Source organism: Pleurodeles waltl, chromosome 8, assembly GCF_031143425.1.
Source record: "Pleurodeles waltl isolate 20211129_DDA chromosome 8, aPleWal1.hap1.20221129, whole genome shotgun sequence".
Classification (NCBI taxonomy): Eukaryota; Metazoa; Chordata; class Amphibia; order Caudata; family Salamandridae; genus Pleurodeles; species Pleurodeles waltl.
In genome coordinates this window covers 1509925341-1509937536 of record NC_090447.1, presented here as the reverse complement: position 1 = coordinate 1509937536, position 12196 = coordinate 1509925341, and the positions used below count along the sequence as shown (strand labels likewise).

General features: G+C 48.7%; 1 protein-coding gene across 2 annotated transcripts in view; it reads left to right on the top strand.

The window, feature by feature from the left end:
* The window catches only part of BOC (BOC cell adhesion associated, oncogene regulated), a 112464-nt gene that overhangs the window by 42842 nt on the left and 57426 nt on the right, over positions 1 to 12196 (top strand). For both annotated transcript variants that reach the window (XM_069202782.1, XM_069202783.1), the window contains exons 2-3: positions 5412 to 5584; positions 7200 to 7478. In XM_069202782.1, coding sequence (XP_069058883.1) covers positions 5440 to 5584; positions 7200 to 7478 — 424 coding nt within the window. In that variant the 5' untranslated portion in view covers positions 5412 to 5439. The remainder of the gene's footprint in view (positions 1 to 5411; positions 5585 to 7199; positions 7479 to 12196) is intronic.

The following is a 12196-nucleotide window of genomic DNA, read 5'->3' as shown; positions in this document are numbered from 1 at the left end:
CTCAGAAGCTCATTGCATGAGTGAACCCTCCTCCTGGGAGCGAGTGCGATTCCATTAAGGTCGTGGCTGAGGCTGGACGTGGGCAAACGTCTCTTCAGTGTTAGAGATTTGGTTAGACTGACCAAAAAGGCGAGAACTTGCATCCCCCAGTGACAATGATTACTTTTCATTATGCAAAACAGTCTTTGCTGCGCTGCATTCTGGGAGTGTGGAAAGTGACTTTCAGGGGGTAAAGACTGGCTTTGTCAGCAAGAGTGCTTTACTAGTACAAGGTCGCCATCTAGAGACCGCCAGCCTCCAGTCACCTAGGATGCGGCCTAGGGGAGTGAGTCTCCCTTTATTTATTGAGCATGACCATAGAGTCTTACCATAGAGTTTTACAATTCTAATTCGTCATGGAGCAAAAAGTTGTTTTTTTTTCCAGCCAGACCTAAAAAAGAACACCGCCATATTTAATAATACGATGTAAGCACGCAAACGTGTTTACTGTGTTTTGCCCCTTTAAAAACACCCACATCGAGGTCTGTAGTACTTCCATAGGAGTACTAGTCTTGCAACTTCATGTTAACCCATCTGAGTGTGGTAATGAGGCCTAGGGGTTCGTGTCCTCGCTTGTGTAGGTGAATGTGGAGGACTGGTGGGTGACTACTCACTGCCTGGTGACCTAGAGCTCCCCACCCTTGTTAATCTTGTGACTCGATTGTTGATCTTAGTTCTTTCCAGTGGTGGTTGGTGTTGAAGCTTTGTTGCGTATCTTTTTCTTTGTGGTGTGGCGATAGGACGACTTGCAATCAAGATAGACTGATGCAGATAAAGTTTGTTACACAGATGTTTTGATATAGATCTGGCTGAAGTTCACATAATCCTTTGCTGCAGTTGGGTGTCTTGAAGCACCTGCTGATAGATTGTCCTACTGGGGGTGTCCCATTGGTGCCGCTTAAGACCATCCACCATGACCTGTGCGCGTGTTGTCAGACTATTACCCGATAGTGTGTATATGTTTCGGTGGTCCTGGTGCCTTCTTCAGGATAATATGATATATTGTTCTCCCCTCCATGATGCCTCGGTTCCACTAGCTGTTAGCTTCTGATTGTGGTTCTCTACAACGATGTTTCCATAGACGTCTCATCTTTCACCCTTCCACCACCTGGGCAGGTGTGCTGAGTTAGTCTGTTTGTGCCTTCGTCGCTCGGTGTAGGAGTGGATTGTGGTGTGTGCTTCAACGTCACTTGGTTCTTGGTTCGTTGATGGCATAACCTCGTTGCATGGTCCCCTGCAGCTGCATGCCTGGTATCTCTGACTCCATGGTCTTATCGCTGGCAATGTGTGGATGGTGTTGTAAAGTCCTTTTTCATAATTAGAACCTGTCTCTGTCCTGGTTATCCCCCCACCTTGTTTTCGGCTCTGTTGACTTACTTTAATTGGAACCTTTCTAAGAAGCACAAGCCAGGTCTTGTCTCCCTTCAAGTGGACAGGACCAAGGAGCTCTCCAGATGGGTCAGCTAGGCCTTGCAGTACCAAAAGTAAAAAATACAACAGTAATGATAATACTTTAGACAGTAGGCAGTGTCTTGAGTTTTCCTAACACTTTAGGACCAAACTACTATTTTTTTGTTAAATCATATTTAATTGAAGTTTTCAAATAAACCACAGTGCACAAGGATGAGAAAAAAAGAAAATACAGAACGAGGATTATCATCGACTTTATACAAGAGCTAACAGGCCAAAAGGAGTATAGCCTGTGGTTGTGGTTGTTGTGTGTGTACAGAAAGTGTACTTCTAACACAGTTGTTGAAACCTCCATAAAATCTTAGAGCGCAACTCGCTTCTCATGTCCAGATGAAAATGACCCACCGAATTTTTGTGCTTGTTAGGGCAACATGTGGCCAGATATATAGGTTCTTCCAGTTTCGCACACCGGTCAGTGCCCCTCAGACAGCGTCTGTAGGCCTTGGAGCAGGTAGGGCAATTGTGGGTCTCTGATCTCCGGTGTTTAGTAATGTTCCTCTTTGGCAATGGAGTGTGGGACACCGTCCCCAGAGGTGGTCTCTCACCCCTTGAGCCCCCCGCATCCTCCATTGAAAGACTGTTGGTTGGATTTAGAGTCTAGCGGGCTGGTCACCCCATCACAATGGTGACTGTGACTCTGTCTGCTGTATTATAAGTGCACTTTGTTTTGTGTTTTATGTTTTGTGGTGTGTGTGTTGTGTTTTGTGTGTTGTTTCATGTGTGGTGTTATCCAGGAGGGTATCTTGGTGCTAAGCAGGTGTGAGTCTAGCCGAACCTAGGGCCTAGTGGGACTAGTCAAAAAGTAAGATCGCCAGTGTCTACTGGAATTCAAGAAGTGTCTAGGAGGCAGGTGGTCGCTCAACTGAGTATTGGCCACGTTTGTGATGGAGTAACCCATCCTCCAAGCTCTAAATCATGACCGATATTTTCACTAAGGTGGTGTGAAGCAATCTTGCTGCTGGAGAAGATGAAAATTAAATTTAAGATGTAATTGATTAAGAAAAGTAAACACATTTCACCAAGATCCTGTAATTTCTTAGTCAATTAAAAGAACTTTGAGGGAAAAGAGAACCTGGTGTGTGAACCTCCTTCCCACCAGGGCCTGTTTGGAAAAAAGCCCTTCCTGGATCAGTGGTGGGAGGGGGCCCCTTCCTCCTCAAGGCTCTGCTTGTTTCCTCAGGTTTCTGCAGCCCCTGGGACCCTCCACCCCCGGCTCCAGTGAGATGGGGGGCCAGTCCTCCCCCCCCCTGAATGCCTGCTTTGTTGCTTCGCCTGGCTGAAGCTGAAGACGTGATTGTGCATCTGGGCTCAGCGTCTCAGGTTCCTACCTGTCCCCTCCCTGGCCCCTCTCCACCCAGCCAGCCGGCGCCCCGCCTCCCGGCCCCTGCCGCCTCCACGCCTCACCTGGCGCAGAGATCGGGGCCGGAAACCAATGTACCTGAGCCCCCAGGTCCAGGTGTGGGCCTAGGAAAGGGTGCTTGCATTCAAGATTTTATACCAGTCCTTCCAAGCATTGTATTGTAGTGGGATTTATATAGTGCTGAGACCCGCGTCAAGCTGCTGGAGTGTGGTGGTGGACAGGCAGCACACTGCAAAGTGGGGGCGGGGGGTGGTTGGAATATCAACATGTGCTGTGTAGGAAGCTTTTCAGTGTAATGCGTGAACGACCAGAGTAGTGTTCTAGTCATAAGTGGCCGCTTCTAGGCGCATAATGAGACAGTTGTGCTTTACATCAGTTTGTGTGCGTACCTCATTCTTTCTGTTTGCAAATAATTGTGAACCTTAGTTATCAATCAGAGGAGGCTCACCAGAAGGTCTCCAGCATGACTGGGTCACTGTAAACCCCCCCCGTGCCCCACTCACACCATCCTTAGCTCAGATATCCAGGTCACACTCTTACACGCTGCCAGTATATACACGACCGCCATTAACACACAGCCAGTACATCCTGGCCACTCTCCACACACACCATCATCACATCCTGGCCACTCTCCACACACACCATCATCACATGCTGACCCCTCTCCACACACACCATCATCACATCCTGGCCCCTCTCCACACACACACCATCATCACATCCTGGCCCCTCTCCACACACACTACAATCACATCCTGGCCCCTCTCCACACACACCATCATCACATGCTGGCCCCTCTCCACACACACTATAATCGCATGCTAGCCCCTCTCCACACATACCATCATCACATGCTGGCCCCTCTTCACACACACACACACCATCAACACATGCTGGCCACTATCTACACACACCATCATCACATGCTGGCCCCTTTCCACACACACCATCATCACATGCTGGCCCCTTTCCACACACACCATCATCACATGCTGGTCCCTCTCCACACACACCATCATCACAACCAGGACCCCCCACACACCATCATCACATGCTGGTCCCTCTCCACACACACCATCATCACATGCTGGCCACTCTCCCCACACACACACACACACACACACACACACACACACACACACACACACACACCATCACATGCTGGCCACTCTCTGCACACACTATCATCACATGCTGGTCCCTCTCTGCACACACCATCATATGCTGGTCCCTCTCCACACACACCATCATCACATCCTGACCACTCTCCACACACACCATCATCCCATCCTGGACACTCTCCACACACACCATCATCACATGCTGGTCCCTCTCCACACACACACCATCAACGCATGCTGGCCACTCTCTACACACACCATCATCACAACCAGGACCCCCCACACACCATCATCACATGCTGGCCCCTCTCCACACACACCATCATCACTTCCTGGCCACTCTCCACACATACCATCATCACATCCTAGCTACTCTCCACACATACCATCATCACATCCTGGCCCCTTTCCACACACACCATCATCACATGCTGGTCCCTCTCCACACACACCATCATCACATGCTGGCCACTCTCTGCACACACCATCATCACATACTGGTCTCTCTCCACACATACCATCATCACATCCTGGCAACTCTCCACACACACCATCATCACATCCTGGCCACTCTCCACAGACACCATCATCACATCCTGGCCACAGTCTGCCCCCCCACACAGGTGCATTCAGCCCACCTTCGCAACACCGCTACTGCTTAATAGCCACTTTCAGGTGTCCGCCTTCACATGCAGACACCAGTGCTTAATTTGAGCTGGTGGCTGCCGGTGGGGACCACCGGCACTTATTTGTTTGGACCAGCAATTATTTATCTGCATGAGACTACCCGTCGCAACAGATGTAAAAGAAATAAAGCGTAAAGACGGAGACAGAGAAAGAAAGACCTAAAAACCACTACAAAGGGAGACAGCAGGAACTTGCAGAAGTTTGATAAAGGCGAATGGTGTGTCTCTTAGCGAATTAAAGACGAACAAGGTGGATTTAGGACTACACAACCTTGAAATTCCGCGCGCGCATTTAATTGCACAAACTGTGTTTCTCTTTTGGGTACTTGCACTATTGCATTTACAAATTAAGCACTGCAGACAACCCTATCAAAAAGACTAATATTTAATGTTGTGCACCATCCCACCACGGGCAAAGCATCCTTGCCTCCCTCCATGCAGTGGTTGGCACATCCATGCCACCTGGTGCCCATCACAACAACCTGGGCCAGCTTACCCTTTGGTCTGCAAGCCCTGAACACCTCCCAACACTGCCTGTGTTTCCAATACACCTTTAGCACTCTACCAACCAATGCATCCTGGCCACCTCCATCCCATGGCCCAGGCCTGCCAGGGAAGTAGCGGGCAGACATGTCTTCCGCAGACAGCGGTAGGTGCAGTTGGCCCCGGTAGGGAAGAGTTAAAGTCCTGCTTGGTGCATTCTGCTGACCAGTCTTTCTTCTCTGATCTGCACAGGTGCAGGGCGCAACCCCGCCTCCAGGACATGGGCAGCACACCCTATGGGAGCCCTCTCCACTTCCTCTTCCACCAGACCTCAGCTCACCGGAGGAAGATGCCAGCATGGAGAAGAGGCACCGCCGCCATCGCCTGGCTGGTCCTTGCCACCTGCGGCTGCTTGGCAGACATGGGTAAGTTCTACAGCGGGCTCCTTGAGGGAGTGTGTGGTGTGTTTTAATTCTCAGTCTGGTTGTGAATAGTGATGCTTGTCTTAGGGCACATTGTATTCAGTGTGTGCAACAGAACAAAAGATGTATTGGATGGCAGAGAAAACCAGGTTATGGCCGTGTAAGCAATTCGTGACAAGACAACCAACCAATCGTGGCTAACATGACATCGAGTCCCAGTATGTTTGCTAATCCCTTCATAGTTCACAAATCTGCTAGTTCCGTCATGGCCGACAAAGCAGACAGTTCCATCATGGCCGGCAAATTCTGCCACTTCTGTCATGGCAGACAAAGCTTCCAGTTCCATCATGGCTGACAGATGTTGCTAGTTCTGTCAAGGTCGACTAAGCTGCCAGCTCTGTCCTGGCCGACAAATTCTGCCACTTCTGTAATAGCCTACTAAGCTCCGAAATCTTTAATGGTCAAGTCCGTCCAGTACTCATCGTTAAGATCAAGGCTGTTGATTGTTCCACCTTGGCTGACATGACCACCAATAAATACTCTTCTGGCTAGTGTGACCACCACTTCACCTTGGCTGTCATGGCAACCCCTTCCATCCCAAACAAGAAGTTATCCGGATGTCAGAAGTACACAAAGTTGCTTTAGGGTACACCTAATTAGAGATGTGCAGGGTTTTTTTGATGGCACAGTTCTGTATAACTTGTAGCACTGTAATTTCTTGAATTTTTGGTTTTGTAATAAATTCGTGCCTCTGGAAAGAGGTTTGTCATTAAAATTGAATGTCCATCTATTTTTGTATCTTGGCAGAAATCGTGAGTTTCTTTTACGTACAGCCCAACCTTTTATGAACCTGCGAATATGTTGTTGCATTTTACTTCTTTAGGTGCAAAAGTTAAGTAGATGTTCAAAACAAAGTTTGGAATTTGATGTATATTTGTATCCGTTGTTTAGAATTCAGAGTGACTTCGTATGGAAAGAAATGTCAACCTTTGGTCAGGAAGTAAATACTTTGCAAAAAATCCTGACAGATACAATACTTTACATAATTAATTCTGCAAATTTCCTGGAGCAAAAATGCTCAAATGCCCAAACTTCATTATTCTGTGATTAAGTTCACATCTCTCAGACATTGCTGATCAGGTTAAAAGACCAATCCCCATCAATATCCAATAATGGTCACCGATTATAATGTGTTCGGACCGCAGACCCACTGTATATCAAAGCATGTTCAGTGAGAGATTCTTGGTGTGCAGCTTTCCTGCAAAATCTTGACCCAACTTGCCAAAGTCCCCCAACTTATTTTTGCTGTAGAATTATTCCCCACCGTGTCTCAATGCAAGGAAACACGTTTTTTTATTGTGGATACCTGTGTAGTAGATTTTGCACAGCTGGTTTATGGTTTGGAAAACAGGGTAATGGTCACAAGAGAAGAACGGAAGAGATGATTTGGGGAAGCTTAACAAGGTACTGTGGGACAGTCCAATGCAACAGAAACCTTTGAAATGATTAGAAGGCAAGAGAAATGGGGACCTCATGCTAAGATGGAAGTAACATTGAGTTTCACTTTCTCACAAATTCAGTGTTTTCTTTACTTACTTGTTGCATCTTAAATTTGCAGGTAATGTGCCACGCTTTGCCGTCCAGCCCTTGTCGACATTTCAGAAGTACGGTGGCTCGGTCACCCTGAGCTGTGTGCTGGAGCCCACGGGGGCAAATGTTTCTTGGCGACTGGATGGGAAGGAGCTGGATGGAGATCAGACCGCTCTTGGGATCCGCATTGCAGGTGGAACATTGGTCATCGCGGCCCTGCGGAACGACACGGCGGGCCGGTACCAGTGCATCGGTCAGACGCCTGCGGGAGCGGTTGCCAGTGTCCCTGCCATAGTCACATTGGCCAGTGAGTACCATGCTTGACCTCGGCACCGCCTAATGTTTGATATGATACTACAGTGCCAGGCCCAAGCTATAGGGAAGGCTGGGTGAAAAGGGCGCTGGCCGAGATGTGTTTGCGAGTTCAATATTTCTGATTTGCTGTGGCATGCAGAGAATGTTTAGGGCAGTGGTTTCCAACCTGTGGTCCATGGACCCCTGGGGGGGAGGTCCATGAAGTCTCCTCCGGGAATTCGTGACTGCTCAGAAAATTAAATAATATTAACAGATTAGGTCCCCAGCTTTCAGTAATGACTGTGTGGGAACCCCTGATTCCAATAATGATTCAGTGGAAGGGGGGGGGGGAGGTCCCTGGGTTCCAGTAATGATAAAGTGGCGGTTCACAGAAGTCAAAAGGTTGGGAACCACTGGTATAGGGCTATCCTCTCTGGCACAGTGTTGTTGTGATTTAAGCGGATCTCTGTATTGCTGATTTTTTTTCTTTCTTCAATATTTGATAGAAATTTTCTTGAGTTTTACGTTCTTAAGAACCTGGGAAGAGGCAACTAGTCTTCGACCACCCCTGTTTATCGGGGACTTACGAAGTTCATGCTCCATTCTTCAGCTGTCAACCTATAGCACAAGATATTTTACCTGGGACTCTCCTGCAGAACTCCATGAAATCTACAAGATCTCAGATCTCTTGAGGCTGCACAGGGAGAGACGTGGGTGATCCTGGGTGACACACTGATGTCCTATAGTAAGGACATCAGTATCTCGCCCAGAGGGTCTGCCAGGTGCCACGTATAGCCATGAGAAAGCGGGAACAGGTGCATGGTTACTCACCCCCGCCGCCGCTCTGGCAGGAACTGATGTCTTAACCTACCGGTTCTCCATTTCCCCCTCACTGACTCATTCTTGTTTAATAATTTTTTTTGTTGTTTTTAATTTACTGCTCTAAGACTGCTGTCCACCATCTTGGAATGGTAAATTAAAAGTTGAAAAAATAAAATAAAAATGGGCACTGTCATGATGCATATAGTCGTCATTACGCTGCAGGAGCTTTTTTTTTTTTTTTTTTTTTTTTTTTGCTGATGGTGTTTCACATTGGCAAGCAGTTTTTTATGCTGATGAGGAATCGTTTTTGCAAAAGCACTGGCAAAGCCAAAAAGGCAAGTAACACCATTGAAAGGTGAGCTTTATTGGACTTACCAATGCTTGTAATTATCCAGACAGTTGCAAGCACAGCACCATTAGGGGGTACCAGTGATGACAGAACTTTAGGCAAAGAAAGTTTGAGTATGATGGAACTTTAGGCATGAGTGGGCATAGCCCCACACGGAAGCGGCAGAGAGTGGCTCAGTGCACTGCAAGGACACAGATACCATCATGCATCTGTAGTTGATGGACATCCAATAGGGTGCCCAGGATTTTAAAGTTAAAAAAACGGGACATTTCATAAAAATAGAAAAGGGACTACAATTTTACTTCAACCAACCATGCAGAATGACCGCACTCATCAGCAGAGAATTACAGTAGAGGCACTTAGAACATAAATAAAATGCTCTTTTTAAGCCAGTAGCATGCCTGATAATTACATTTCTTTCTTATAACAGCTGCTGACTATCTCTGCTTTGGAACACATAAAAAGGCCCCTCCCACCATTTTCAGTCCACCCTTTATAAACCGGGACATGAGCTGAATTTCCATAAAATCTGCCGGGACAGGTGGTAAAAAAAACTGGGTCTCTTCCGGCAAATCCGTGAGGCCTGGTCACCCTAGCACGAAGGCCACACCTGTGCTTCTCCAAGGGGCTGCAGAAGGATGTTCAGTAGTGTTTAGAAAGCAGGTTGCTATATTTCTAGTGGGGCAACAGTGTTCTTGAGACTTCTCCGTGGCTGTCTGCCCTGCCTGCATAACCACAACAATAGCATGGCTGGCATCATGGCACCACCTGGGAGGTGTCGATATGTGACTCCTAGCAGATTTGTATGGCTTTATCCACAAGTCTTGTAGGCCTTGTCTGTTTTGTTTTGTTCTTCTTGGAAGCCACGTTAGCTCTGGTCCCATCAATGCGCTTGGGCTGTGTGAGAAAGTAGCCTCTTTCTAGCCTTGTTACCCCCACTTTTGGCCTGTTTGTGACTGTATGTCAGGGTGTTTTCACTGTCTCACTGGGATCCTGCCAGCCAGGGCCCAGTGCTCATAGTGAAAACCCTATGTTTTCAGTATGTTTGTTATGTGTCACTGGGACCCTGCTAGCCAGGACCCCAGTGCTCATAAGTTTGTGGCCTATATGTATGTGTTCCCTGTGTGGTGCCTAACTGTCTCACTGAGGCTCTGCTAACCAGAACCTCAGTGGTTATGCTCTCTCATTTCTTTCAAATTGTCACTAACAGGCTAGTGACCAATTTTACCAATTTACATTGGCTTACTGGAACACCCTTATAATTCCCTAGTATATGGTACTGAGGTACCCAGGGTATTGGGGTTCCAGGAGATCCCTATGGGCTGCAGCATTTCTTTTGCCACCCATAGGGAGCTCTGACAATTCTTACACAGGCCTGCCACTGCAGCCTGAGTGAAATAACGTCCACGTTATTTCACAGCCATTTTACACTGCACTTAAGTAACTTATAAGTCACCTATATGTCTAACCTTTACCTGGTAAAGGTTAGGTGCAAAGTTACTTAGTGTGAGGGCACCCTGGCACTAGCCAAGGTGCCCCCACATTGTTCAGAGCCAATTCCCTGAACTTTGTGAGTGCGGGGACACCATTACACGCGTGCACTACATATAGGTCACTACCTATATGTAGCTTCACAATGGTAACTCCGAATATGGCCATGTAACATGTCTATGATCATGGAATTGCCCCCTCTATGCCATCCTGGCATAGTTGGCACAATCCCAGTGGTCTGTAGCACAAACCCTGGTACTGCCAAACTGCCCTTCCTGGGGTTTCACTGCAGCTGCTGCTGCTGCCAACCCCTCGGACAGGCATCTGCCCTCCTGGGGTCCAGCCAGGCCTGGCCCAGGATGGCAGAACAAAGAACTTCCTCTGAGAGAGGGTGTGACACCCTCTCCCTTTGGAAAATGGTGTGAAGGCAGGGGAGGAGTAGCCTCCCCCAGCCTCTGGAAATGCTTTCTTGGGCACAGATGTGCCCAGTTCTGCATAAGCCAGTCTACACCGGTTCAGGGGACCCCTTAGCCCTGCTCTGGCGCGAAACTGGACAAAGGAAAGGGGTCACTCCCCTGATCTGCACCTCCCCCTGGGAGGTGTCCAGAGCTCCTCCAGTGTGCTCCAGACCTCTGCCATCTTGGAAACAGAGGTGCTGCTGGCACACTGGACTGCTCTGAGTGGCCAGTGCCACCAGGTGACGTCAGAGACTCCTTCTGATAGGCTCCTTCAGGTGTTAGTAGCCTATCCTCTCTCCTAGGTAGCCAAACCCTCTTTTCTGGCTATTTAGGGTCTCTGTCTCTGGGGAAACTTTAGATAACGAATGCATGAGCTCAGCCGAGTTCCTCTGCATCTCTCTCTTCACCTTCTGATAAGGAATCGACTGCTGACCGCGCTGGAAGCCTGCAAACCTGCAACATAGTAGCAAAGACGACTACTGCAACTCTGTAACGCTGATCCTGCCGCCTTCTCGACTGTTTTCCTGCTTGTGCATGCTGTGGGCGTAGTCTGCCTCCTCTCTGCACCAGAAGCTCCGAAGAAATCTCCCGTGGGTCGACGGAATCTTCCCCCTGCAACCGCAGGCACCAAAAAGCTGCATTACCGGTCCCTTGGGTCTCCTCTCAGCACGACGAGCGAGGTCCCTCGAATCCAGCGACTCTGTCCAAGTGACCCCCACAGTCCAGTGACTCTTCAGTCCAAGTTTGGTGGAGGTAAGTCCTTGCCTCACCTCGCTGGGCTGCATTGCTGGGAACCGCGACTTTTGCAGCTACTCCGGCCTCCGTGCACTTCCGGCGGAAATCCTTTGTGCACAGTCCAGCCTGGGTCCACGGCACTCTAACCTGCATTGCACGACTTTCTAAGTTGGTCTCCGGCGACGTGGGACTCCTTTGTGCAACTTCGGGTGAGCACCGTTTCACGCATCCTCGTAGTGCCTGTTTCTGGCACTTCTCCGGGTGCTACCTGCTGCTGAGAGGGCTCCTTGTCTTGCTCGACGTCCCCTCTCTCTCCTGGTCCAATTTGCGACCTCCTGGTCCCTCCAGGGCCACAGCAGCGTCCAAAAACGCTAACCGCATGATTTGCAGCTAGCAAGGCTTGTTGGCGTTCTTTCGGCGGGAAAACACTTCTGCACGACTCTCCACGGCGAGAGGGATCCGTCCACCAAAGGGGAAGTCTCTAGCCCTTTTCGTTCCTGCAGAAACCTCAGCTTCTTCTGTCCAGTAGAAGCTTCTTTGCACCCGCAGCTGGCATTTCCTGGGCATTTGCCCATCTCCGACTTGCTTGTGACTTTTGGACTTGGTCCCCTTGTTCCACAGGTACCCTAGATTGGAAATCCACAGTTGTTGCATTGTTGGTTTGTGTCTTTCCTGCATTATTCCTCTAACACGACTTCTTTGTCCTTAGGGGAACTTTAGTGCACTTTGCACTCACTTTTCAGGGTCTTGGGGAGGGTTATTTTTCTAACTCTCACTATTTTCTAATAGTCCCAGCGACCCTCTACAAGGTCACATAGGTTTGGGGTCCATTCGTGGTTCGCATTCCACTTTTGGAGTATATGGTTTGTGTTGCCC